Source organism: Dicentrarchus labrax, unplaced genomic scaffold (assembly GCF_905237075.1).
Source record: "Dicentrarchus labrax unplaced genomic scaffold, dlabrax2021, whole genome shotgun sequence".
NCBI classification, from domain to species: Eukaryota; Metazoa; Chordata; class Actinopteri; family Moronidae; genus Dicentrarchus; species Dicentrarchus labrax.
This window is the reverse complement of record NW_026136709.1, coordinates 12,678,073-12,706,021: the sequence shown is the minus strand read 5'-3', so window position 1 is coordinate 12,706,021 and position 27,949 is coordinate 12,678,073. Positions and strand designations below refer to the sequence as shown.

At 40.1% G+C, this 27,949-nt stretch overlaps 3 protein-coding genes and 3 non-coding genes across 10 annotated transcripts; 1 reads left to right on the top strand and 5 right to left on the bottom strand.

Moving 5' to 3' along the window:
- The first annotated feature begins 1,440 nt into the window (after positions 1-1,440).
- terf1 (telomeric repeat binding factor (NIMA-interacting) 1) lies at positions 1,441-8,441 on the top strand. Its single transcript, XM_051410346.1, has 10 exons — positions 1,441-1,666; positions 2,255-2,350; positions 4,164-4,291; positions 4,745-4,831; positions 4,942-5,091; positions 6,733-6,842; positions 6,942-6,968; positions 7,117-7,214; positions 7,404-7,504; positions 7,658-8,441. The coding sequence occupies exons 1-10, from the start codon at positions 1,483-1,485 to the stop codon at positions 7,817-7,819; spliced, it is 1,143 nt and encodes a 380-aa protein (XP_051266306.1). The 5' UTR covers positions 1,441-1,482; the 3' UTR covers positions 7,820-8,441.
- On the bottom strand, positions 8,341-11,971 carry LOC127369230 (somatomedin-B and thrombospondin type-1 domain-containing protein). The gene is made up of 5 exons (XM_051410361.1): positions 11,356-11,971; positions 10,163-10,357; positions 9,991-10,069; positions 9,226-9,402; positions 8,341-8,865 (listed from the first exon to the last, which is right to left on the bottom strand). Exons 1-5 carry the CDS (start codon positions 11,579-11,581, stop codon positions 8,748-8,750), a joined length of 795 nt encoding a protein of 264 aa, XP_051266321.1. The 5' UTR covers positions 11,582-11,971; the 3' UTR covers positions 8,341-8,747.
- A 7,073-nt stretch (positions 11,972-19,044) lies between these two features.
- On the bottom strand, positions 19,045-27,457 carry si:ch211-171b20.3 (60S ribosomal protein L7). Of its 5 annotated transcripts, XR_007886038.1 has the most exons (8): positions 27,361-27,457; positions 26,752-26,851; positions 26,477-26,643; positions 25,639-25,776; positions 23,960-24,069; positions 23,259-23,474; positions 22,083-22,812; positions 21,882-22,003 (listed from the first exon to the last, which is right to left on the bottom strand). XR_007886038.1 is itself a non-coding variant. In XM_051410356.1 (7 exons), exons 1-7 carry the CDS (start codon positions 22,285-22,287, stop codon positions 19,651-19,653), a joined length of 795 nt encoding a protein of 264 aa, XP_051266316.1. In that variant the 5' UTR covers positions 22,288-22,812; the 3' UTR covers positions 19,045-19,650. The 5 variants fall into 5 exon arrangements, 4 of the variants coding, with proteins under 4 accessions (XP_051266316.1, XP_051266318.1, XP_051266319.1 ...); XM_051410356.1 differs by lacking the exons at positions 23,259-23,474; positions 23,960-24,069; positions 25,639-25,776; ... (1 more) ...; positions 26,752-26,851; positions 27,361-27,457 and adding exons at positions 19,045-19,790; positions 20,382-20,443; positions 20,544-20,651; positions 21,179-21,317; positions 21,688-21,782 and having other exon boundaries at positions 21,958-22,003; XM_051410357.1 differs by having other exon boundaries at positions 21,882-22,812.
- LOC127369824 (small nucleolar SNORD12/SNORD106) lies at positions 23,118-23,210 on the bottom strand. Its single transcript, XR_007886122.1, has one exon. It is a non-coding gene; the product is annotated as a small nucleolar SNORD12/SNORD106 (small nucleolar RNA).
- Positions 23,650-23,739, bottom strand: LOC127369823 (small nucleolar SNORD12/SNORD106). Its single transcript, XR_007886121.1, has one exon. It is a non-coding gene; the product is annotated as a small nucleolar SNORD12/SNORD106 (small nucleolar RNA).
- On the bottom strand, positions 25,392-25,483 carry LOC127369828 (small nucleolar SNORD12/SNORD106). Its single transcript, XR_007886125.1, has one exon. It is a non-coding gene; the product is annotated as a small nucleolar SNORD12/SNORD106 (small nucleolar RNA).
- Positions 27,458-27,949: the final 492 nt, after the last annotated feature.

The window sequence follows — 27,949 nt, the reverse complement described above, 5'->3', positions numbered from 1 at the left end:
TCTGTACCTGTACGTTCAATTTTACGTTTTTTTCCCTTCATCCCTTGTTTGTAGTAACCATGTATCTGTGTTAGCCTCGGGTAATCCTTCATTTTGACAAGTAGGGTAGAGAAACAAGGGATTTGGATTGATCAGCTATATTCCCTTGGAATGATGTTTGTGTGGATAATGAAAATAATTCTGTGAGCTGACAGTGAATGGACTGGACTGTGCTCTGTCTTACTGTCTCACAATGGCATTATCATGTGTGATGCTGTACAGAGTGAAAAAGGTTGTGTCTTTATTTTCTCTGAGAGGAATGGGTATTGTCTGTGTCCCTCATCCGTGCTTACCAAACGTTGCTCCCTAAAGCATTGTTTCTTCTTATTTCTCTGTGTATCCTGCCTCTTACATTTTTTTGTTTTTTGATTTTTTTTTTTTCTGTTCAGCTTTGGAGAACATTATCATTAGACACATTCTGAGCTACAGACTGTTTATGTACAAAGCAACATCTTTGTATGCATGTAGTAGTCCGAACAATTATGTGACCACAGAACACTTGTATGTATGTCAACATTTCTGTAGAGCATTGTTCCCCATTACGTCTATTAGCATATGCAGAATAACAAATAAATGTGTATATAACTTGTGTGTTTGTGTGTCTGGTGTTTTCTACTCTACAAATGAGCTGTTGTTTGAAGACCACATCAGCAGTTTCTGCATGCATTTCTTTTGCATCTTAAAGATTATTACATAATATGAGACAGATATGAGTTTATAAATGCATAGCACTAATTAAAACCAATGTTGCATTTGCAGCAAGAAAGTATGCAAAGTTGTTCTTCATATCCAACATTGCAGACAGCTCAGCATTGTGGCGTAACTGGTTGATAAATGATTTATCAGTGGAGGGAAATGTAGTTCCATTAGAGGCAATTAATGGATCTTCACATTTCTGTTGCATACAAATAGTGATACTGAACATAGAGTCCTATATGTAATGTCTTAAATATAAGGAACCTATACACTTGAGCTAAAGAGGTTAATAGTGCATTATACAAATGTATTGGCCTATTGTCAATGTATTTACTACATTAAATGGGGCTAGAAAGACAGTATCTATTACATTCATTGTGTCACAGAGGATCATACTTGCAGCAGGGCTATCTATGGAACTCAAGTGTAGCTGTATATTCAAAATAAGAAAAGACTAAACTTGCAACCAATAAAGAAAACAAATCCTACGGTGTATTCAGCTTTGTGCAAACCAAAAAACAAACAAAAAGTTTAGAGGCGTTTAATTTTATGTTCTTGGGTCACTAATGTATAAGGATTTTTGTAATAAAACATTGTAGTTACAACTCCCAACCACCAGATGGCGCTGCATGCTGTCAAGTGACGCCACACGCAAAACAATAAAGCGCGCGGAAATCAAACAACTGCCAAAGAAGAAGAAAGAAATGAAACTATTTCCCGGAGAAGAACTCGACCGCAAACATAAACATGGGGCCTGAAATTGACAATAAAAGCGCTACAGACGCAAGTTACATAGATGAAAGTGTCAGTTTTCCCCACGTTACCGCTGTCGCTACTGGGTGGACGTTGGACTTTATGTTTGTGAGCCTGTGTCGGCATTTCAAGGAAGGAAAACATGATGAATTCAATGAAACTCTTTCTACTTTCGAGAGTAAGTGGTTCTCAGCTAACAAAGCATTAGCATAGTTGCCCAACTAACGTTACTATTATGTGAATTACATGCAGCCTCTTACTTGCCTGAGTCCAGAAATATCGGCTGTAGCTATAAAACAAAAGGTGAAATGTACAAAACAGAAAACAACCTCGTAAATTAAAAACGTTAGACGTTAACTTTAACGGTCAGTGAATTTGAAAATACAAGCTAGGAGTCCAAATAAAGCTGCAATGTTGAATGAAAGACTGGTTAAATGTGGCCCAATGTTGACATAAAGTTGTACGAGAAGGCTTTGAATTTATGCGATAACATAACGACATTAATATAAAGTGATAAATTCTGTAACTTTCAGACACTTCTAGATTAAAACACAGCTGTTGCTAGCCGCCATGCTGTGGCTGAGACTCGTCTTCACCTTACAATAACAGAACTCATTTAATCATTATTACTACAATAATTAACAAATTATCATTCATTTTACCCCTGATACCTGCATAAAAGTGTGAATCGGTAATAAAGACGGTACATTAATGTTGCTACAGAGACTTTAAAGTTTCTCAAGTTTCTTTATCTTTGTTCTTTTAGCCATTTATCAGTGTTCATCTCTGAAAGGAAGACTTCATAATGAGAAAGCCATGATCTGTGCCTTCCTGGCTAGAGTCGTGCATGGAAAGAAATTGGGTAAGTTGTTGCAGTCTGAAGCTGAATTATACATCTTTCTACATCTGCACATTAACTCTGTTTAGCAGCACTGTTTGGGTGCTTTTGAGTGGAAGGTGGTACTACAGAAAGGTCAGAACCTACTGTATAATTTACAACATACGTTAGAGTCCCATGTGAATTATAATGACCTGCCATAGAGTCTCAGCAGCAACATTTTGGGATTATAAAGCCAAATGTCTTTCACACAAAAATGTGTGACCAGGGAAATTAAAGACCCTGACAGCAAGTGTGACAACGCCACCCTGGGACTATCACCCAGAGAATACCCACTTTCACCGGTTCTTATAGTACAGAGAAGGAAAAGAAAAAAAAAAAAAAGCAGAGATGTGAATTTCCAGTTTCAACCACTAAGTTTATTTACACAGATTTAATTTCAGACTCATAAATAACAATGTTTGTGACAGGTCAGAATTTATTACCAAAATATAAACTTATGATTCACTAAATAGATAATTACTAGTGTAAGGGGGAGGGTGGCTGTCAGGGAGGCCTACAGGAGTGAGGGAGTGAGAGAAGAGGGGGTCACCACCACCACGTGGTACAGGGAAGAGTAGATCACACACACACACAGCAAAATAATAAAGCACATAGTTAGAATACACAGCAACTTAAGCATGCACATAGAACCCAGACAGAAGGAAACCCTCCACCCAGTAATCCACCACCTGTAAGCATGAGACAGCCCACCTGCACAAACATTAAAGAGCCCCACTAGATCACTAACTCACAAGTTTGGTTTATGAAAGATAAATCAGACAACTAAGTTGACCAAGAAAACACAGACCAACTATCAAAAATGAACAATCTACACAGTAAAATAAGGTAACCATATACAATACACACATTTGTAGAAGGGCAAAAACAGCAGTAGCCAGAGGACTAGGTCATGGGAACAGACATTTTCCAGTTCCTATTGTAAAGAAAACACATTATACAAAGTATATAGTGACATATATACAATATATATTAATCCAAAAACATATGTTTCAGTAGTTAAAAGCTAAAGACCACTGAGAAGAATATTAAACAAAACATACAACTTAAAGATTAACATACCTGCAAGTTACATAAACACTTCATCCAGCTAGGATCTGGCACATACACACCACACTCTTCTAGTGGAGGGAGCAGCAGCTACCTTCAATTAGCTCCCATATTCCTGCAATTACACCTGCACAGATGTGAGGGAAGAACTAAATGCATGCACCCACTATATGACACACAAGCCAAGAACAATTTATACCTTAGTTGGACATCGGCATCCCTCAAACAAATGCGGAGTCAGGGTAGGGTGAGGCAAAACCTACTGCTGACTGCTACACAGCTACATTTAAGGACTGAGAAGTGATTAGCCTCACCTGCTGACAATCAGTGATTGCAGGGCGTGGCTAAACTAGAGTGGGGAGGGAACGCTACCATCACAATCGCAATACATCCAAAAGTCTCAAGCCAATTAGTACATTTCTTATAAAAACTCATTTATATGAGAAAAGTGTTTTATTTGGGGTTCTGTTTACAGATGGGCCCAAGGATGTTTACCAGTTGAAACTGTTCCGAGCTGAGATTCACGCTTATGTAAAACTGCATAGCTATTAGAGACATGTAGTCGATGTTTTGATGACCTAGTTGATATGCTAAAAAACTATCAGAAAGTAACTTCAAGCTAAAATGTATGGATTAAAAATTTATCTTGTGCTTCTTAACTGCACACACACTCACAAAAACCTTGATGGCCTGTTTTTTTACCATGTAATACACCGTTTTTCCCCAGATGTCCTGTTTGAAGAGGATTCCTGTGTGATGCCTCTGATGTCCGCAGCCAAAATATGGTCAAAGCTAGAGGACACCGTGGCAGACGAAAGCTTGTTCAAAAACATTACCATCCTTTTGATTGTCCAGGTAATCATACTGAATATTTTGTGGGGTCTGTGTACACAAGATGAGAGAATTTCCAGAGATGGCTTTCAATGTGTCCGGGTTTGATTGCTGGCTGTAACAGATAGATAGCACCAGTTCAGGAAATCAGGTTCAGGTCAGGTCAGCTGAGTGATCTCTTTTAAATCCCTTCTTAAAGCATACTTTTATACCTACCTTGATTTTACTTGAATGTTAATGTTGGGAAGTATCTTTTACTTCCTGAACATTTTTCTTGTTTATCTGTTTTTCTTCTTCTTCTTTTAAATTGATGGTTTTATGACTTGTGAAGCACTTTGGTTTGAAAAGTGCTCTATAAATAAATATTGTTATTATTTTTATTCTGTGATTAAGCAAGGTTAATGTCCTGATGTCACACAAGGATATTTTGTCCTCATTTTGAGTGGTAACAGTCTGATGCGTTTGCCCCGTTTCCAGTCTGTGGCTGTGTGCATGGAGAAAGGCCAGAGATCCTCTGCCTCTTCTGCCCTCAAGTGGTTTGAGAATAACCATGGATTCCCACAGGTCTGTATGTCCATTATTGTCAGTTTTCTTTTCACAGCACATAGTTATAACTTGAATATTCAGTGGCCTAGAATCATTTTAAATTCTCAACAACTAATGTTTTTCAACAGAACTTGGGAGTTAAGCTGTCGACAATAGTGACACAGAAGGAAACATACCACCCATTCCTTTTGAGCTTCAGCTTCAGCCGCCTGCTGGAGACAGTACAGTCTTACTTGGATGCCTACTTGGAGAAGAACCCCTCTGACTACCTTCTCAAGGTACAGGACCAGCCCCAGTATGTTGTAGACCAACAGCCTGTATCAAAATTACACTATGTCACCCCTTCCAAGTTCAGCCTAGTTCATAAACTGTCTTTCCTAGAATATGTATTCATTTGATTGAATGTGTTTCAACAGATCGTTAGATATTTGGACACTGAACATGCGGGGGAAATGATGAATGAAGTGCTGTTCAGTGTAGTAAAACATGACCTTTAAATCTAAATATATTTATTAGAGGGGGGGAAAAGAGTTGTGCAGAAAGGCAAAGCACAAATCTAACATTGTGAGGCAGCTGGATCACAAAATCCTGAAAGAATCTTGCCAGGCTTCAATCTATGTGTACAGTGTAGGGTTGTGCAATATGACAGTATATAAATCGTGTGACAATAGAAAAGTGTCTATCATATCGTATTATGCTCTATTGTTTCTTCCTTTTGTCACAAATCATATTACGCAATGTTATTATTATTATTTTTTCATCTGGATGATGCTTTGCATTCTACTGCACGGCATGGATGCAGGCAAGACATTTGCATGAAGGCAACACAAACAAACATGCAGGAGAGTTATCATGAAACAGAACAGCATAATTCTGAAAAGGAGAACCAGTGTCCGCACACAAAACAAAATGATGAGTTCTTACCTAAAAGAGAGTTTGACTACATTGATCGGATTGGTTGAAGTTCACTCTTGATGGACTGTGATAGACAGATGGTTCATCCAGTCACCTGCAGTAGTAGTTTCTAACGAACGACTTTAAGGATGGTTTTGTGTAACGAACCATCTGCCGCAGTCAGGTCATTTTAAAAGTTACTTGGAAAATTGTTTTCCCAGGGTAGGATTTACTCAGTATTCATGTTGATAATAAACATTTATACTGCATACATATGGTTTATACCACTGGCCCTGCAGAGCTAATGCCAATGTAAATTTAAAGATCAACTTTGTATAGCTGAAACATAAGGGATGAGAATAGCTGTGCAAGACATCAACCAAGAGGATTATCCCCACTGAAAAATATATTATGAGTGGTGCTGTATTTGATGCTTTAACTTATTAACATATCTGTCTTTTAATACAAAGTGTGAAAAGAATAGTCAGGTTTTTGCTCCGCAGCTGTTTGTGTGGAGTTTCTTCAGTCACACATGATCTAATAGGCAAATACAGGCACAAGGTGTCCAGTGTTTTGCTCCAGCTAACGGCAAGGTTTCAAAAACAAATTTTGTAAATCAGTAAATCTTCTTGTTCTTGTGCGCCGACCTGTTCAGCTCTCGTTCCTCTGAGTAATGGCGCTTTGACCAACTGTACGTGCTGATGTGACATTATCAGTCATAGTTAATTGACAATTTGTCATCAAAATTAGTTGGAAGGGCAAACTGCTAGATTCAGCAGAGCCCTCCTCAGGGTCTAACAGACTCGCTTATTCATGAAAGTTTCAAGTGTGATTTACATGGAGGCCGCTGACCAAGGTTAAATTTTAAAAGGTTATTGTAATGACAGGCCTCATTAGTTTTGCTTTCACATTAAAGCAATACTTAAACCTGAAAGTTCATTGTTTTGAAAGAGTATGAAATGGTAATACTTAGTAACATAATTTATGTTAGTCTGTGTATTACTGTCTGCCTCTCCATCTATTAGGCAGCTACAAAGACGGTCCAGTCATCACAGAACATGGAGGGTTTGGAGGACACGGTGACACGGGACAACTCTTTGTCAGAAACAGCCAACGAATTAAAACTGCATAGAAAGTAGGAAATTACTTTTAACACTCACAGTTTAATTTTTGAAATTTGTGCACGGCCCATTTCTGTTCTGTATTGAACAATATACATCTTTTGTCCCAACAGGAAAAAGGAGAACGCTGCAGGTTTGAGGTTAGTAGAAATCAGTGTTGAAATGTCTTTTTAATATGAAACATTTTCTTGGAGTTTGCTGTCTCTCCTTGAGTAGAAATTCAGCCAGCTGTCCTAAACATATGTAGGGTAACCGACTATGTTGTCACTCTGTATTACACTTCCACAGAACAAAACGAAAACTACTGTCAACCAAAATAACTGATGTATGGAAACCTGATTCATGCAAGAAGCCGTTAGTCTCTCTCAGGAGAATGTCCAAGAGTGGTAAGTTTTATTTTTCTTCTGCCTGTGATGTTTTTTGTTAAAAACTAAATGAATTTGTCTTTAATTTTGATGTAAACATACTTTTTATTTTCTATAAAATGTAGAAATACATTTACCAGCACATTATATTTCGTACATATTTCTGAGCATGAACAAAGTCAAAGAGAATGTTAAACCTCCCACCATCAGAGTTGTCTCGGATGATATCTGAGAAGTCAATGGTCTGCTTTGAGAAGTCAATGGATTCCTCAGAAAACAAGGAAAAAACAAAAAAAAGAAAACCACCTCAGGTAAGTTGAATCACGCAGCTCATTTGATGTTATGTCCAGTTAATTCATTTCAAATCAAATAAATCCATGAAGCATCACTGAAATGCTGCCTTTCTTTTGGGTGGAATTTTTGAAAGTCTAAACAATTTGAGTTTATGTTGTACTTTTATTTAGAAATGGACTCCCCAGCTGGATAAATACCTCACGGATGGTGTTAAACGTCACGGCCAGGGGAAGTGGTCTCGCATATTATTGGATTATGACTTTGAAGGACGCAGTGGCACAATGCTCAAAGACCGCTGGAGAGTTCTAATGAGGGCACATAAAGTCGGCTGAAAACATGCAGTGCCTCTCTAACTTGTATAATGTAGCAATTTGGTTGTAAATAAAATACTGATTTAGCTGGTCCACTAATTTAACCCATTGCAGAGTGTAGCCTAATTGCTTGTTGTTTGATTGATGTTCCTGAATGTTATTGGTGTGTTAGGTTTTGCTGCTTGTTTGAACCAAGAAAGTGTACCACTAGAAGGAACTCAACACAGAATAATAAATTGGGATGTTTGCATTTCCTTCTATGACAGGATACATTTGATAGTATATGAAATCTGTAACTGTGTCCCTCTATTTTGCACAATATAGCAGTTCTTTAATTAAAACATGTGATTAGCTTTTCTCATTTTAAACAGTTGAAATTGTGCTTTTCTGCAGCTCTGTTTGCACCATGAAAATATCTTACCACCAGAGGGCAGTCAACACAACAATGAGCTGGGCTGCCCCCTGTGATAGGGAACATTACATGGCATCTTTTTGTTGTTGTTTCTGTTTCATAAAGGGAAAAAAATGCACAATTCACAATACAAATGTAAAATAGCTTTAAAAGTTAAATATTTTTGCCAGAAAATATTGTCAATAAAGGAATACAGCAGTGGCTTGTTTCAATAAAGACATGCAAAATACATTTTCATAGGTGCTTAATGTGTGCTAGGAAAAGGTGAAATAATGTAGTGTCTACACAGTATGCTGCGAAGTTACACAGAGCAAATGTGCATGGTGATTGCATTGATTTGAATATGCTTTTATATCAGTGTATGGCATATTTAATAGAGACAATTGCATTGCACCTCCCTCAAGTCTTAAGTCTTAGTATTGAAAGCACTGAGATGTCTGATCTGAACACAAAATTCCAGTTTCACTGCTGAGGGGAGCTTGGCTGTGAAATGTTATTGTGGACACCGGATCAGAGTGCTGTGCTGCTTGGTTTGGATCAGATGAAGATGAAGCTGTGTTGCGGTGGACAGTTGCACTGCTGGGTTTTCTGGATCTTCTTCCATGTCCCACTGCACTGATAGTTCCCCACCGCCTGCCAGTGGAGCACAGCTTCTCTGCAACACAGTCACAGCCACGGTTGTTTATGGGTTTTCACACCACCGTGTGCGTAATTTCACGCGTTCACATTTGTGCAGTACAAGATCTCTGCAGTCGACTGATTTACTGCCTTGCTCAAGGGCACTTTAAGTGTAATTTCAAAGGGAGGTGGGAACTGATCCTGCTCAGTTTTCTCCTGGATAAAAGGGCTGTTTCATGAATTGGTTACGCTTTGATTCTGACTTAAATGAAATAAGGGCTGATAAAATGGCAAAACCAGAAAAATACAATTGAATGTAAGATGCCTAACTTGAACAAATACGCAGCCATAAACAACTGCGGAGCGAACGTGCATATAAAGGTTCATAACTTCATACTTGTCTGATTCCTGACCATCTCCTTGGCAGCTCCCACTATTGTTTCTCATGGCAGGAGGTTCACACGCCACACACACTTTAAAGCCTTCTGTAATGTAGCGCATCCAGTGCGTGTGTGGCCGGTTCTCCACCGTACAGTGGGGTGTCCGGGATTCCAGTGTGAATTCCACACAGAACCTAGAGGGGAGAAGGGGTCAGGGTCATGAGATTCACACACTCAATTCTGGGATATTGGGAGCAATCAGTCAAGATAGAAGACTTAAGAAGACAATTTATGTATGCGATAGGAAGACATCACCCAGTTTGTGACTGGCATAGGGATAATTTGCTTCATCAGTGTAGTATGGACACACCCTTTATGACGTGGGGATAGCTGATTCAGCCAATGGCTATACTGTAAGCTGCACAAAATAACTCACCTACTGTCATCTAGACCCTTTGTGTATGTGCTTTTCATGTAACAGTCCTTATTAAAGTCTGAGTGTTTCATTTCAAAGGGTTGTGGGCAGTCGCGCGGCATTAATGGTTTGCAGACAGACATCCAGGTGAGCAAACACCTCCTAGTAGCTCATGCAGATAGAGGAAAGAGTATCTCTTCTTTTTTTTTTTTTGCAGAATGGTTTGAGTTACACAGCATAATGCTAAAATGAAGTTAACCCCTGGCTGCATTCATGAACTTTTCAACTCTTGAATTTACAGATATGTGAGGCTGTGTGCATTTTCAGAATATTTGGGGAGGCTTTAGGAGCATGATATGAAACCTACCCAGGATCTAGGGGGTTTCCATAGTTGTCATGCTTGGGCCTACCCTTGCCAAACTCCATGCTGGTGATGAATGCAGGACCTGGTAAGAGAAACCAAGTTCAGGTTAAGACGATTTAAAGTGCAAACAGGATGAAACGGGGAAACTACATAAAAGATCAATGTGTTTATGTACCTGAGTTGTGTCCACAGTGGCCGCCCTGGTGGTCTCTGTACTCCCTGCAGCCACTTCGTTGCTCCAGGCTTGGACAGGGTTCGCCGCTGTTACTGGGCTGCTGCTCTACGTGACGTACACGGACGCGCACCGAGGGCTGGCAGGGCTTGGCACAGCCGCTCCAAAAGCTCCAGTCGCTCACAGCACAGTCCTGAGCTGGATGTTGGCACCCACATTGTGCGAGAAAGATTATTACAGGATACCTTCTGTGGTAGCAAACAATCAAACCTGCCCTGAAACTCAAGAGATGTTGGACCTAACACCGTACACTACACTCCTTAAGTTCACAGTGTGTGCTGAGGTGACTCTTCTGAGCAACAGTGAAACCTTGCAGCGATTACAGTAATGAAGCTAAATATTCAGGAAATAACTTAAGATCAATGAAGCATTGACTGTGACTTGTAGAATTAGTGTTCCATGCTCTACTACAAGTACTTTGAGAGCAGGCCAAGTGAGCAAACCCATTCAATCACCAAGTCCTGTGATTTCTCTTTTCATTTACTCTCTGTGCTTGATGATCAAGCTTTGATGTATTAAGCATGCAGATTTAGTGACTGCCGGCCTATAACACATATTAGGTACGCTCGGCTTGTTTGACTACAACTGTAATTGCTACAACTGATTGACAGAATCACATTCTTCAAATATTTGTACTAATTCCATTATGCTGGCCAGTCCACTGAAATGAGGTTAGACGCAGAGCTGCCTGGGTTATTTGGTGAACTTATTACTGCCTTTTTTTGACTGAACAGCCTTGACACAAAAAAAACATCAAAAAGTTAGACGGTGAAGAATACCTAGAACAAACCACACATAAGAGTTTGACAGGACTTGAAGATAAATGTGCACAAACAATTTCACATGCCTTGGATGAATTTGGTACATATCCGGCCCTGCCAGCTCTGTGTCATCAGAGATATGTGATAAGCAGCCCAGTAATGACCAGGTACTGAAAATAATCTCCTCTTCTCCCAGTTATCTTTATCTTCTCTCCAATAGACAGATTCAGAAGATCTTCAGGTTATCTCATGCAACAGGTTATCTCCCACCGGTGTCATATAATTAAGGTGTGTGCAAAGAGAAAAAAAAAAAAAAACAGCACCTCCTCTTGTGATTCATTCACACTCACAGCGGCCCATCATTTCATCCCTCACCTGGGCACTCTGTGAAGTAGTCGAAGCAGCAGTCCTTGGTCCTGACGCAGCCCTCGTCGCAGTAGCACATCCCATACACACGGTCCATCCTCCAGTCAGTGGTCTCGCAGCTCAAGTCTCTGCCCCGGCAGCATTTCCCTGAGCAACCCCCAAACACCAAGTGGTTCTTTCCCAGAGTAGAAACCACCAGCAGCAAACAGGCAAATTCCACTGAGGATCCCATCATGAGGTGGGGTCAGGCCAGACCCCTGGAGCAAAACACTAGCCTCTTACTTGCACTAATATATAATTTCTTATGTCTAAGTGTATTTATTCCCTCCCTGGTCCTACTCTGTCATACTCAGGACCGCGAGAGGGAGAGGTTGGAATACCAGCCAAACCCTGCCAAGACCGTGCTCTGCCACAGGAGCCCTTGTGACCTGGAATTCCTGTCTCCGTCTCCTGTGTCCAGCCCCTCTGTTTACCTCCAGAAACAGGTCTGCAGAGCAACCTACAGTACGGAACACCCCATTCCAGCCCCCAGTCAGACTCCCATGTCTCTCATACTGTGTGTGCAACCTCTCCCTTCAGAGCTGGTGTCTCTCTCTCCCTGTTCCCAGCTGAGCACCTCCCTTCACTCGATCACACAAGGGAGGAGACAATGAGGGCAAGGGAGGAGTGAGCTGGTGAGTTTGGTGTGCGCTCTGCCTCCTGCTCCTGCTCCTGCTCTCTCTCTCTCTCTCTCTCTCTCTCTTGCCTCTTTCTCACCTGTCTTGTTTTTGTTTACCCCTTTTATTTCTTACCGTCTCCCTGCAGAATTACAGTGACCCTGATCTGCCAGTCTTGCCCAGCCGCTCTCTGCCACCCCAGACCTCTGAATCCCAAAAGAAAGGGAGGAATGTGAGCAGTTGGCAGGTCTCCAGACAATTGTGCCAGGGGGCCCGCTGAGTGTTGTAAAGCCACCCTTTGGTTCTCACCTCTCTCCCTTTTTCTCATTCTCATACTATTGCTATTGTTACTGTAATCTACCAGAAACACTACAGTGTAACGTTTTTTGGTTTTTTTTGTTACATTTTGTTCCTTTATTTGATGAATTAAGTTATCTGATATGTTATTTGTCGACATTCTGGGCAAAAGGCTTATTTGCTCTCTTGCCAGGTTGGATGAGAAGATAAATACCTCTCATATCTGTGCACTAAATATGGAGACACAGCAACAAACTGCTTAGTTTAGCAAAAAGACAGGATTTTTAGAAGCCAACCTACCAGCTCCTCTAAAGTTCACTAATAAATAAATCTCCTTTGTTTAATCCATACAGTAACTGAAGTGTAAAAACAACATGTTGCTTGGCAATCTCATGCTGAAAAGACTCCAAGAAGTGACTGTACCTGGCCAAGAAATAGTCCAGCACATTACCCTGTAAAATTACAACCAGTCGTTTTTACACTTTGGTTTTTATACAGAAACAAACACATAGTAATACATGTTAATTAGCTTTAGTTTGGAAGTCCATTATTAATAGGTGCTGGTTGGCAAACATTTTGGGATAGAGCCAGGCTAGTTGTTTCCCTGTTTAGTCTTTATGCTAATCTAAGCTCTCCCGCCTGTAGCTTCATACTATAGGCATGATGGTATTGATCTTATTTAGCTCTTGGCAAGAAAGTGTATTTCCTAAAATGTCTGTTTGTTTAAGGTCCTGCAGTGAGACAGCATGCTTACAGCGGGGCAGTGAACCGGTGAGCTGGAGCTCCAGTGTACATGACTATTTGCAGGCCAGGGTGTGGCCTTAATTTACAACTCTTGACATACAGTGCAGGTGAACGGTAGATGAGATTAATTTCATATACTTTAATTCTTGAGAGGCATGTCTATGACAACCTTAGCCAGGGTAATTGTTTTATCTCATTAGGATGGGGGCTTGTCTTTGACAGATGACTGATTAACAGGACTATTAGATTTTGCTGCTCTGAGTGAAATTAAGACATGCTTAAAGGAGAAAGTATTTTTATTGCCCATATAAAAGCTGATAATCCACATGCTACTTCGCTCTATTTTCACTCTTTCCATACAATTCAGTTTCCATATTAGTGTAAAACCCAATTTCAAGGGAGACTTTCCAATAACAAATATTCATGCATATACATTTTAGGAAACATTAGACATGTTATTTTGCCAGGGCACCGACAGCATTTCTTACTGTTATGTTTTCTCAAGGAGCCTGAATGTCTGAGGATGTTTTGAACTCCAGAGGGTCAGCTTTTATTTGAGTAGTTCCTCCTCCATCTCATGGGAAACAAATGAGGCCTCCGCAGGGAGCATTAGCAGGGAATGAGGCCTCTGTATGCCGACTGCTTTAAAAGGAGCAGATATTTGTAATAATCTGGATACTTTGCCTCTGCTGTCTTGAAAAACAGCTTGCGGAGAGCAGAGGGGGGTCTGTTTGGGTCCTTTGATTCTTCTTCTTGCCATAAGCAGGTAGGTCAAGCGACAGTAATAGCCTTCATCTTCACCATAATCATCAGAAGCAGCATCACTGAGGAGCATGTGTCCGAATCAGTGTATATTAATGTTTGAGGGGGCTGAACCCAGACTGACCTCCAAAGTGTTTTGGTCATTTTAATCTACACATAATAAATATGACATCATTTGATAGATAATCCTTGTTGTAAATTCTTATGTTATAAAGTTTCTCTTAAAAAAATTCTACATATTTTCAATCATTTTGAGAGGGTGTAAGTCTAACAATGCTTTATGTTGAGAAAAAACACAAGGGATACTCCTAAAAAGTCACTAAGGCTAACACACACATTGCATTTCCAGTGCTAATTTCATCAGCCCACTGATGCAAGACTTACAGCTGCATCAGTTAGTTTGCTATGGCTCCAGCACGTTGGAAGTGCACATCAAAGCATGTGTGTTTTACATTGGACAGGCCCCCAACCCTGGACCGCCCGCCCTTACTGTGCACTTGTCAAAGACAATCAGACTTCTGCAGGAACACACCCTGCTTGGAGTTTTCGTAGTGTATGTGAGCAGAGCGGAAAGGAGATTACACCCATGTTCATTCATCTCTCACACCTGTAACTATGTGGTCTTCAAACTCTGTCACAAGCTGCCATGTCACAGGTATGACAGTCATACACACAAGTCATTTTATTGGACAGACAGATACAGAGAGAGATAGATTGGATTTAGCAGGGAATGAAATGCCACCACTTCTTGTAGCGGGCGTCAAGGAGACGGCAGGGTGAATCCTAGCTCTATCTCGCCTATGTGGGGAATGCAAACTGTGGCTGTCCCCATGGCAACCGCTGACCTGCGTTGCTATAGTTTCAAAACCTTTTGTTGACAAATGTTAGAATTCACCTTTTCATTTTGCCACACATTGTAAAGGTACGCTGATGATGTCACCTCTGACCAGGATAACACCCACTCCCTATCACACACACACACACACACACACACACACACACACAAACACACACAGATGTATTTTGTCCTTGCTTTTGTAATTACACTGATAGTGTCTCATTAGAATCTGAATGCACAAAGAGCTTATATTGACATATGTGGCGAGTCCCCTTCAGCTGTCAATAATTCATCCATTTTTACTTTTGACTGTTTGACCTCAAAAATATTTAACCTTAACCAAATATTTAATTGGAGTTAGTCAGACCAATTAGTGCAAGTTTGTCTCTTTCTGTTGAGTGCAGTCAGTTTCTGTCCCATGAATGGAAGCCTTTGTCTGCTATTTTCTGCTCAGTTGTCTCCTACCTTCCTCCCTCCGCATGTACATCTGCACATTTGGTGTGTGTAGTGTGCACTGTCTGTTTGTGTGTAACCTGTACGTGTGTATTTGTCCATGTGGTGGCATTTGAGAATGTCTTTAATCTTATTTCTTGTGAATGATGTACCTGGTTATGACACACACAGTAAGTGTGAGTATGAGTCATTATTTAAAGAGGGGAGAAGTTGGATGTTTGACTTAGCTTGTGTCATCAGAACACAGCATTCAGGCGGAGGTTGATCTGGGAAACAGATAAGTGAGGCTGAACAGGTGAATCCAGGTGGAAAATGGATTTTCCTACAGAGAATTGTGGTAAAAAAAATAAAAATAAAAAGTACTTACATGTATGTGGCATTGCCTGCACTGTACCTGAGGATTACAACTGGCATCATGACCCTCAATTCTCTTCACATCACACTTACATGAGCATCTATTTGAGTAGTACATCCCACTAATGATGCTCCATTCATTACAGGCCATTACCGTTCAATAGTTTATGGATGATAAGACGCTTCTCCAGGGCTGCAGAGGACTTATGACATTCTGGCATCAGCTCTGCAGGCTGACTGGCTTTGGAGCAGAGCCAACGTAATGACAACAAAGGCAGTGATATTGATGAAAGTTTTTCCTCTGCCCGAACCTGACATCATCACTGATAATTGTCCTCTCATCAGTCACCTATCTTGGCATATACTTCCATATGTGTGTAAATCAGTGCGGACATTAGAAGGCAGATGAGGCACGGTGTGTGGGTGGGGAGTGGGGCTGACCCCTGCCTCTGAGAGAGATGAAACTTCAGGTAATAGTAATGACTATGACAGAGGGAGCATCTATCAGTGTGGATTTCATAAATCATACCGGGAAATGTCAGAGAGCAGCGGAAAGGTTAGGTCCCTGTGTATGTTGCTTCCCCAAGGGCAAAGTGTATAAATATCACAAAACCGCAGGAGCTATACATCAAGGGCTGGCACTGAAAATCATTTTACAGAATTTCTCAGTCATGCTTTGACTTGCACGTTGTTGGCAAACAAATCAAATCTCACTCATACCTGGCAATAACAGACACTTTTGAGGCATGAGAATCAAAAGAATCTCTTCACCTGGCAGCTGTAGAAACTTGTATGCAAACATTCTTTAATGATAAGAATTATCTTGTTTTTTTTTACTATCTTGTGGTTCCAGACAGAGACCGCAAGCAAAGAAACTCGTGAATATTTGCAGCACAATAGGCTCCACTGCCATAGATTTGACATCGTTTTGGGCTGTGTTGTGTTTGTATGACAGCGGACTTAGATTTGACCTCTGGGTGTCCCACTAGAATACACAGAGGCACATGTTACTGTGGGACCAGGAGTTCCTGTTGACACATGTCGCTTGTTTGCTCTATCATTTGTTTTTGATTGCTGTGTGACTATCTTTTAGGATCCTTTAACAAGCTTCTTTATAGCCTGCCACAACAGAAGAGGCAGAACATCTCAGTCGGAGAGTTATAGGCTTTATAACGAAAGACTTTTTATTGGCTGGCTGGAGGTCTTTTATGTTAATTTCTTGGTAAATAGAAGATATGATGCTGTAGGGTATGTGAGAGATAACGCGCCTGATGGAGACTGCACTGCAGTGAGCTCGCCAAGCCTACATCTATCAGTATGAAATGTGTCAAGCGAGGCTGCAGCTAATGATTATTTTCATTTTTGATTAGTCTATAAAACATCAGAAAAAGACTTAAAATGTTAATCACAATTTCCAAGAGCCCAGCTGTCTTGTTTTATCTGACCAACAGTCTAAAACCAGAGAATAATTCATTTACCATAATGCAAGGGAAGGAAAGGCACATTTTGAGAAGTTAGGGGCCTGAAAGATGCTATAAAGCTCCATAGGGCTGAGGGGGAACTGCAGAGTGGGTTGATCATTCTCTTTGGTAAGTCACAATGAGCCATCCTTCTCAGATTACACATTTGACCCAATGTCGTAATAAAAATATTGATTATAGCTGAGTTAACTTCAGGTAGTGCACTGGCACGCTGAACGGCGAACACATCGTCCATATTAATTATATAAAGCGTTGATCTTTGTCCCCAGACCCAAGCTGGCTCTTTTCCCTCTCATACCGGCCCAAACATATTTAGGGCACTTTTGATTTGAGGCATTGGCAAAGTTATAATTTGGCAGACGGGCTACATTCTCCGATCCCTGCTGATAGAGTCAACTGGCACAACATCAGTTCAGGCGAAACAGTAACACAACCTGGCTTTTTCTTCACTATAGCACTGGTTGAGCTGGGGACACTCACCTACTGCTTTTGATAGAAAATACTACATTAGTAATAGTTTGTGAAATAAAGGAGCAAAAAAAAAATTCCATTTCAGCCTATTAGCATTTTCCACAATTTTCAAAAATTGACCCTGGCTGATTTAAATGAGCACTGTACTCTGGTTAAGAGCTCCGTGGATACGGTGAAACGATAAACCACTTGTGGGCAGGCCCCTGTACAGCTCTTATTAAAGACCTCATTGTTGACTGTTTGTTCCAGGTCATTTTGTTTCACTACACTTGAAAGGGACGGTAAAACCCTGTAAGAAGAGGGAGACCCGGCCTCCGTTTGAGCGTGAATACAGCCCCTTCACTTAGCATGAATAAGGGGATGGCTCTGTGTTTCTAGGTCACTGTGTGTCCCTGAAATGAACACCTCGCCATCCACGGGGAGGGAGGGAGGAACACAAACAGAACCTAACATTTGACAACATCACATTTGTATTTAACAGGGAGCTTAGGGAGACACTTTGTTGACTGTCCTCCCCTCCCTCCCCAGACTCTTCTGTCTCCACTTTGTTTAATTAAATGGAAATTTAAAAAAAGAGAGAGAGAGAGAGAATGAAATAAAATCCTTGATCTTTCATTCGGAAGTCTTTCAGATCATCAAGAAGGCCTTGATCTGTCACTCTCAGGCCCATTGGCAACCTTGAAATGACAGCAGAGTAGCCATCTTGGCTCTTCTTTCCCCATAACCTACATCAGAGATCTGTGAAGCAACCCAAACAACTTAACGTGGGAACTTGAATTATTGTTTTTATTTATTTTTCCTTATGCTTTGTGAAATATTGAGGACCTTCAAAATAAAATATTCAATCTACGAAGAGAACGTAGATTGTAAAACAGATAATAGCTTTTTTTCTTCCGCTTTCTCTTTCAAATAAACAAACCTTTGAGCAAGATGGGAATTATGTAAAACACAATGCCTTTTTTTGGGTCATTTTACAGTATTTTCTTACAGTTGAGTATGTCTGTGGCTGTGCTGCCTTCATACCTTGTGCCAATTATCATCTGTAATACACACTCACATGGCAGGAGGTGAATCTTTGTATGACACGATATGCAATATGGCCATGCCTCCTGCCTTTATGCTTTTGTCATTCCCACTGTGATAACAGTGGAGTTCTGTGAACAGTAAAGGCTACATTTTGCACATTTTGGGGGAAAGGGTAATAACAATAATAACAAGCTCAATCACTCTACGAATTGAATTATCACATTTTAAATGAGATAACTCTAGTTGCTACGTCATCAAATAATGAAATCCATTTCTCTCTAAACAAAAAGACAATTGCTGTGACTGCTGTCTTTGTCAAATACAATGAACAAGACTATTCAGAGACAAGAGCTGCCCTCCATACAGCCACAAAACAATGTATTATGTGGGAAAGTACCACATTCTAGTATCTGGGGGCACAGTTTTGTGTCTGTTTTGTAGATATGGAATGCAGATTATGTTTCATTGCAATCTTTTAGTCATTCTGATTACTGTGCTGGTCGATATGTAGTGTTCATGCCAAAAGGAAGGGGAAGCTCCCTTTATTAGCTCTGCAAGAAGCTACATGAAAAAAGTCAGGACTTGCAGAGAGAGAAAAAGTTCTTTACAAAAAAAGTAATAATAACAAAAATAAATTTATTTAATTTCAGGAAGACGTTTAACAAGGCACAATAATGGTTTTGCTAAACTATTTAATATGTACATAGATATTTCACATACTAACAAAGTTTGATTAGTCTATAACGGCAATATTTGAAACACTGTTGTAATGAGATGCAAGCTTGACAGACTCTGTAACATATTAACGATACAGTGATAAATATGGCAGTATAACATAACAGCCATTACAAGCCATTAGAAAGATAAAATAAATATCTGTTCATGCAGATGCTGAGTGGAGGAGTACCGGCAGCTGGGAGTGAGGGTTGAAAATATTCAATAATATTCATCATCAGCATTTATCAGCAGAGCAAACGCTGCAGTTTACCACAGTAAATACTACATGTAAATCACTAAAAGAGCGGAGCTCAGGTCAGGAATCCCAGAAAGTGAAGATCAGCCATGTTAAGCAGGAAACTAATATCACTGAGGACAAACAAGCAGTTAGAACGAGCCACTGAAACGAGCACGGTCCACTAAATGTTTTATTTTGCTCAGACGTCGTTGGCACAGACTCAAAGGTTTTGATCCTTAACCAGGGTGACTGGGAAGAAGGTGATTGTCAGGATGAAGGTTTTCTAGGTTTCCGCATTTTCTTGAGCTTTTCTTGTCTCACCGTCTCTCCCTCCAAAGAGGACAGCTCAGATATCCTGTGGATGAAAGAACGAGAGGCTCCAACCATTGGGTCTGGATAGGACTGGCCTGTATGGCGAGAAGCAAAAAGGGATGAATTGAGGGAGAGAAGAAGAAATATTTGGATAAGAGCTTAGCTTGAATCAAAATCATCACACTATGCTGCTTGGTTTTTGTTCTACATCTTCTTATTTTGTTAGTATTGATTTAATACTTTATATCAATTAGGGATGATGTCTTGGATATTTTTGCCTAATCAATAAGTGTGATTGGTATTTTCAGTGTACTGCAGTAAATCTAAATAAAAGTGTACAATAAAAGAGAAAGGTGCTGTATTTGAACTTTAAAAACTGGGGCAAACAGTTGAAATGAGACATTCAGGAGAACCCCTCGCTCCACCTGACAAGACGAAACACTCCCTTTCTCCATGTGACCCCTTGTCCCACTTTGTAAAGATCCGTGCTTTTTGTTTGAAGAAGTAAAAAACCATAAAAATGACGTGTTTGCTGCTAATAAATCAACGCCATAAACACTGGTACAGGTTGAAGGTTGGACTCTCCTGTTCACTTGCTACACAGTAAGGGCGTTTCTGACTCAACGTGTCAAGACCACAACAAATACCTGTCTTGGCTTCACAGTCAAAGCATCAAGATAACTCACTCTTTTGATTTGATTGATCTTTAACAGTCAGTAGGTTGGAGGTTGGATAATGCACCTTAGGCCTGCAGAGCAAAAGGAAAGCAGAGGGGCCATAGGTCTGATAAATAATTGAGAGAGCTATCGATTGGCTTGATCTGATTTAGTTTGTAAGGGCAAAAATACCTGCTGAGCTTGCAGTTCTCAACCGAGAAGGTGTTTCTGCCATTGAGAACTAACGTGGAGGGAAAGAGGATGGCTGGACTCGTATTCAGTTCATATCTTTCAGGGTAGCTGGAAGACAGAATTGAGGATGTTATGGACATATGAAATATAAGGCTGTTGGGATAAATCCTTTTATATTAGCATCTATATTTAGCTTTTAGACTCATAGATATGTACACTATATTCTACCAAATATTATTTGAGGGTTAAGTACTATGTGAACGTGAAGGCAGCTTTCTGTCTATTCACAACCAAACCAAACTGTTCCCACAAATGGAGGTCTAATAGTAATACATTATCTCATTATTGTGCAATAATAATTATTTAGTTTTAGCTAGAATGATGTGCCCCGTGTTACCACAATATTAAACACTAAAAGCAATCAACTTGAAATGTTCTTTTTGTGACAAATTATAAATTATGCATGTCAAAATATTAATTGTATCTGGCTTCCTTTTTGTCCCCCCTCATATTCTTGTCACATATGAGACAGTGACTCAGTCTAATTACTGCAATCTGTGCAGCTGTCTCCAGAACTATGCTGTGAAGAGTACAGCTACAACTACTGCACTGAGTGACATTAATCCACAGGTTACCCCAGGGTGAAGGGCCGCCCAGCATGGCTGTGGGAAAGCTCCTTGGACAGGCTGAAAGGATGCAGGCTGCCAGGTCTGTGCACATGGTAGTCTCTTCTCAGCGGAGGGATCACAGTTCTCGTCCTCTCTAACCTCGTACCTAAGAAATAATTACATAGCCATACAGAACTGACATCTGATATGAAGACTACAATTTCCTAAAGGGATATTTATAGACATTAGAGAGCAAGGGGGTACGGTAAATATATACCTTTCATAAAAACTTCAATTAAGTCTTACACTTAAAGCGCCTAACCCTAACCCCTGCACTGAAATGAGACCTGTGTTCATTATATAGGAAGACAACTCCACCTACTGGCTGTCAAGTGACAATCCAGGAACAAGCATTAAATTCAATATAAATCTTCCATAACCAATTCAATGCTTGGGTCAAATATGATTCACATATTTCAGAGCCTGGAAATATAAAGAATCTCATACATTTGCACTAATTAAACTCTTACTCTTACATTGCTTATCAAAAAGAAAGTGTCTCCCACAGATGTCCTTCTCCGGGGCATTGTTCTCTGACTCCAGGTTGTCATCTTTGGCTAAGTTAGGTGACCTACACATAGATTTAAGAGAGAAACAGGAAGCAGCCATACCAGCACACATGGGGTTTATAGAAAAAGGTGAATACCACCCAGAATAATGACACATACAGTACAGCATTAGTGTATAGTTCTCAGATCCTTAATCAAGTGCAATACCACCACGGATATTCATCTGACACATCTTACCCTGCAGCTATGATGCCGCTAACCAGCGTTTTCCAATCGCCGGACTCTACAAGAGATGAATGGTGTTCAGCATTCATTTGACATATTATCGTTAAGCTAGCTGCGACTTCAATGAGCGTACTCACTGCTCAGGGGTTGTATAGCAGGAAATTTCCTCCTCATGCGATTATTTTGTCTGAAAGCTGCTTGTCCTCCACCCGCTCCCATCCCGAAGTTCCTGTATGCTGGATATCCAACCGCATCAGGGCCGCGCTGGCTGCAATTTGAGCTTGCCCCTGATATTAAAGCCTTTGCGGTAGGTAGCGATGCATTAACCTGGAAAGTCATCATGTTGGAGCGGCCATACAAACGCTTGTTCGAGACATTAACCGGTTAGAGACCGAACATGTAAAACCTGGGCATTATAACGGGAAATTCGCACAAACGAGTCATTCCCGAGCAGCGATGCTAAAGCTGCAGCTCACTATGGTGAATGCTTCCGACTCACCGCGTCGCTATGGCAACAGGCTTCATTTGAACCGTTACTCGTACTTCCGTTAGTATTATTCACTTTAGGGTTTGTAGTAACTTTAGCCAAAAACCCAATAAAATATCCATTAACGGTCTATTATTTTTCCAAAACAGCCCTTCATTAATTACAGGATTAAACCAATGCATTAATATTTGTATAAAGTCGCCCTCCTGTTATGTTAGGGGTCAATAGATACCTCTGCTGAATACCAAAACTATATAAAAAATAGATCATATGGATGAGATTGCACATTGCAGTAAATGGCACAACCACACATTAATGGACAAGACCAAGACAGTTTTTTTCCCCATGTTTTTATTGTATATTTTGAGTCCTTTGAAAACCTGAAACAGAAAAAAAAGGACACCATTAGAGGAATCTGGATTAAAGAGAAACTTTAAATAGTTTAAGTGAAGAACTAAGTACACCATTAATTTTGTGCTTCATACAGATCGTTCAGTCTATGGATAGGACATTAAAAAAAGATACCATCTTTGCAACATTTCTGGAAAAAATGTTTCCATATTTCAATTTGGATGCAATCTGCATTTGAAATGGTTTGAACCAAGTCAGATTTGTCCTCACATTACTTCTACACTCTTGCAAAGAATGAAGCATCTGTAGCAGATGATTTAAGATTGACGGCTAAGATGTGGTTTCAGACATAGTTGGCTTATTGTCAGCTGGTTTTCACCATAGTCGATAAGATGGGGAAAAAAGAATATGCATCATTAACCACACCTAATGAGCTATGCATACTTTCAAGACCTGCAATGTTCCTATAACTCACCATAACTTCAGTTCATCCTCCTGATCATTCTGTTGATCTGATCCTCCCTGTTGCCAGCATCGCCTCCCTCCACAAAGTGTGTGGTCTTCTTATTCATACCACCACGAGGTGAAGACAGTTTGAAGGGCCACAGGAAGTTGTTGGCGGGCTTGAAGTTCTTTCCAACTGTGTAAATCTCGTGGATGAGGTCCTCAACGCAGATGATGCCATATTTGCCTGCAAATCAAAAATCAATGTGCTTAACAAATTTAACTGCACACAACCACTTTCACTTGAGAATGTGAGAAGTCAACAAAAGGCAAGAATTGCTGACTTCATACATCAATTACCAACTGAGAAAATGGAAGTCTGCTATTAATGGATCCTAGTGGTAAAGTCGCTGTGAGACTGGCATGTGGTTTCAGACAAAACTGGCTTAGTTTTCAGTTTTCTCACCATAGTCGATAAGACGGGGAAAAAAGTGTGCATCATTAACCACATGTAGCACTAAACCTTTATCTAACAGTACATTAAGTTGTGATTCATTTTTTTAAACTCTGGTTTGTAGCTACAATAACTAATACCCTAAACCTACCTTGTTCAGGAACACATCTTCTCTCAAAGTAGAGAAATAATGAGGGTTTGTTCAAGAACAATCTTCACCTCATATACACTTGTAGACTGCGCAACAATTTAACAGTAAACATTGTACGTTTACATACCGAGAGCCTTCTCCACCAGAGCGTTGTCTGTGAGGGCAATGCGCTGTTTCCTCATTCTACCATGGCCTCGTTTGTAGATGAGCTCACGCACAGACTTCAGGTTGGGATATCTGGGAGAGGGGGACAACATGTATTAAAGGTTATGATGTGAGCTCATATCTGTATTATATCCCACTACATCACTAACGCATTGTTAGACATTTTGGATTTCCATATAGCCATACAATTCATGAATTTTTCCACTGATCTCAGTTTGAGGTATTGTTAGGTAAGGTAAGTGTTAAAAAGGCAAATCAGATGTTCTGACAGCACTTATTTGGTTGTGACTAGAGGGTCTACATTGATTGAAGATTTCAACCCCTGACAAAGAAAAAGACCTCATGGTACATAGAAGTGTCACTAATCAGTTATGTAATATGAAGGATATTTTGCTGAAATTATAGTTACATGGTAGTGTCATTAACACTCAGTATCAGACAGCCCGCATCAACATTTCAATGGCATGTATGGGGGAGCGTGTCCAACTAAACTGCACTAACCTTCATCACAATCAAGCAGAGATTTGATGTAATGATATAAGTGATTAAGTGATTAAAGACTTACGGTTCTATAAAAGCAAACATTTGAGGTCGGACCTAGGAGACAAAGTTATTCTTCAATGCATTGTGCACCTATATCGCACTATTATGCTTTGTTTCTTGGCTGAAAGTCAGGTCATTTAATCTTTTACAGCACTACTAAGCAGTGTCAAACAGATCAGAAACATTAACTTTCTACCTTATACTCAAAATCCCATTAAAGAGATACCTTTGTGTAGGCATGCTTAACCTCCTGCAATTAAGTTTGACATTCGGTCTGCTTTTTATATCCACTGTTGGATAGTACTTATTCCCTGACATTTGAAGTGAAGATAACCATGGCATTAGGTGCATTAAATACCAGATTAGGGTCCACTTTATTTGGATAGTCCGCCTTCAGATAGTTAATATAGTATTTGTAATATTTGAACAGCTTATTAGTTGTGATTCTGTTTCACAAATCAAACGTTTGGTTAGGTTAAGGCACAAAAGCATTGTGGTTAGGGTATGTTCATAAATTGATACATATACTCTAGATAATCTGTTGAACCTCTCCAGACAAAGCAAATGTTTCTAATACTCTATTTGTATTACCTGCCTACAGATAGTTTAAAGTTTTACCCCAGATGATAATATTCTGAGGGATTGACAGAATACTTTCAACCGCAGGAAAACAGGAAAAACATTTCCAAAGTGTCACTATTGAGGGTTGTCTTGAACTGATTGTTAGTCCTTATGAAAACTATACATTTATCCCCAATCAAGATATTCATGTTTTTTAATCCAACCTCAAACTTATTTTCAATATATAGACATGGAAAAACTATTTTTTAATACTTCTATTACTATCAGGGAATGTGGTTTCAGACAAAACTGGCTTAGTTTCAGTCAGTATTCACCATGGTCGATAAGATGGGGAAAAAAGTTGAGCATCATTAACCACATCCCAGAGAAAACATTTATAACCACTAACAGTCGCAAATACACCATGAGTTACTAGTTTATAAATTACAAATGTTAAGCATGAACCACAATGGTATTGCACTACTTTTTGTGATTACGTTTGCCTCCATCATAAAATTTAAGGGACAACAAAATTACCCCCAAGCGATGTAAGGCTCAGCAATCCTGAGCATGTTGATTGAAGCCTTGTTCAGTCGGACGAACACACCATTGAAGATCTGGCGCAGACGGAGCAGCTGCAGAACTTTGCGGACCTTGGGGCTGACGCCGTTGATACTGGAAGACAAAGATGATAACTATTAGCATATAGATCAGCATCAGTATGTCGCTCAGACCTATTCCATAGATAGTGGTTTCAGAAATAATTGGCTTATTTTGCATATCTGTATCACCATAGTCGATCAGACGGGGAAAGAGTGTGCATCATTAACCACGCAACTAACAAAAGCATTTACAATTTACGCAAGTACATTTACATGGATTGCAATATTAACCAATTATATGCATTAACTAAGGCACTACTGAATGAAAGTGCCATCTAAACAGCAGACCCTCAACACCAAAACATATTTACTTTAATTCATTTGTGATTGCATTGAACATCACAATATCTAAACTGTTTGAAAACAGAGGGTCAGCCATTTATAACACCCTCATGTACCACTACACACAGAACGAGTTGAAACAGCTTCTGCAGAATTAGCAACCTAGCTATAACCACAATAGAAACAGAGGTTTGGAACAAGGTTTAATAAAGACTGAATCCTATAAAGAAACCTTCCACAACATGGAAAGGGCATCATCAGCCATTTAACAGGTAACACAGCATGGCATGTGAGCAGGAACACGATTAATTGATTCATAAAAATTAACAACAGTTTGAGCATTAATGTCAAGTTTGAAGTCTTGCAATCCATGTAAATGTAATTTAAGACTACTAGGACAGTTCTCTCCCCAGGTAGGGGACACTACTCACCCTCTGATCCTGATGACAAAGGCCAGTTTGGGCTCAGCTGGCACATAGTAGTTTCCCACTTTACGAGCAGAACGGCCCAGGCGGATCTCACGCCTGTACATCTGCCTGTACTCCTTGTGGTACTTCTCAGCCCTCTTGTAGATCAGTTTCCTGGTCACCTTACGGGCCTACGAACACACAATGAATACAAACCCATTCAATGCAAGGACTTCAGGACCTACTCACATGTATCGGTTCTTCTCTGGATGGGCCATCATACACGCAGTGCAACTTACTTTTTTCTCAGACAGCATCTTCTTGACACGCATGGCCTTCATGGTGGCGAAGGCCTTTCGCCTTTTCAAAAGGCTCTCAGGGACCGCCGGAACCTTTTTTCTGTCGGGGATACAAAAATGTCAGGAGCAAATTGGAAACACATTTAAAATATCGACTATGAGCGCAGGAAATCTGACTAAACTGACACTCATCATCCCCGCTGGAAGCTAGCTGCTAGTTTGCTAACCTGTCCTTTACCGGCTTCCCTACAGGTTGTGTTTCTCACTTTAAAGTTAACCTACGTGTCCAGGAAGCACAAAATGTGAGATAAAAAACAACGACATATTAGTTGTCAGTTAATGCTTCCCTTTGTTCTCCTTTCTAGCTCAGAAACTAACATCTTCTCGAAGGCACGAAGGCTGGAAAGACAGCCATGTTGGACTACTACTACGGAGACACTTAAGTCTCCATAAAGTGATTTTAACAACAATAAGAATGACAATCCTTAACAATACTACGAGTGTTGTGATGTATACAAAGTACACAATCTATCCAATGCGTAAAATTAACAAAGATGGTCATTTTAACACTGGATGTGCTTAGATTTTGAAAGGGCAGCGAACACTCACTCTGCGTCCGCCATTGCGTCCACCGAGAAAGAGAAATCTTCTTTTGCGCATGTGCGCGTTAAAGGATTTAGGACCTCCACGGGTTGTCCTTCCAGCTGCCTGATTTGTACGTTTCTTTTGTTAGTCTACCAAAAGTCTTCTAAAATGATAATCATGGCTTAGATAAAATATTGCATTCGTTGTTAGTAATCTCTTGTAATACTTTAAGTTAAATGGCCTCTAAATTGTTATATCTCGGTATTTTTTAAATTTTTTGTTTGGATTGTGGTTACAAGTTACAAGTTCTGAAAAGCTAAGGTTAAAGTTAACTTTAAAATTTTTATTCTGTCATTCGTGAGCCTATTTTCGACAGTAATTTGTGAAATAAGATCTAATGTACGTTATGACAGTACCTTCCCAATTCCCATGCCACAGGTGATGGTGATGCACCTTAGATAATACAGCCATGTTATGCACACGATGATCCGGCAGAGGGCGCAAACACTTCATTTTGAAAACCTGGATCTCAGAGCGTTTGAATGGGAAAGTTTCCTTCGCTGAATTTTTCCGCTGGATCCTGGATCTCAGTGGGAAAAAAAAGACCACCTTG

Bases quoted from the DNA above. Each gene is read 5' to 3' on its own strand.
- terf1 (XM_051410346.1), top strand. From the start codon at position 1,483: ATGGGGCCTGAAATTGACAATAAAAGCGCTACAGACGCAAGTTACATA. The intron at 4,292-4,744 runs GTAATCATACTG...CCCCGTTTCCAG, and splicing joins CCATCCTTTTGATTGTCCAG to TCTGTGGCTGTGTGCATGGA. The intron at 4,832-4,941 runs GTCTGTATGTCC...GTTTTTCAACAG, and splicing joins ATAACCATGGATTCCCACAG to AACTTGGGAGTTAAGCTGTC.
- LOC127369230 (XM_051410361.1), bottom strand. From the start codon at position 11,581: ATGATGGGATCCTCAGTGGAATTTGCCTGTTTGCTGCTGGTGGTTTCT. The intron at 10,358-11,355 runs GTGAGGGATGAA...GCCAACATCCAG, and splicing joins CTACTTCACAGAGTGCCCAG to CTCAGGACTGTGCTGTGAGC. The intron at 10,070-10,162 runs GTACATAAACAC...TTCTCTTACCAG, and splicing joins CCACTGTGGACACAACTCAG to GTCCTGCATTCATCACCAGC.
- si:ch211-171b20.3 (XM_051410356.1), bottom strand. From the start codon at position 22,287: ATGATGACTTTCCAGGTTAATGCATCGCTACCTACCGCAAAGGCTTTA. The intron at 20,652-21,178 runs GTAACCTGTGGA...TCTGTCTTCCAG, and splicing joins GGGCGGCCCTTCACCCTGGG to CTACCCTGAAAGATATGAAC. The intron at 20,444-20,543 runs GTATTTTTGCCC...TTTGCTCTGCAG, and splicing joins GAGAACTGCAAGCTCAGCAG to GCCTAAGGTGCATTATCCAA.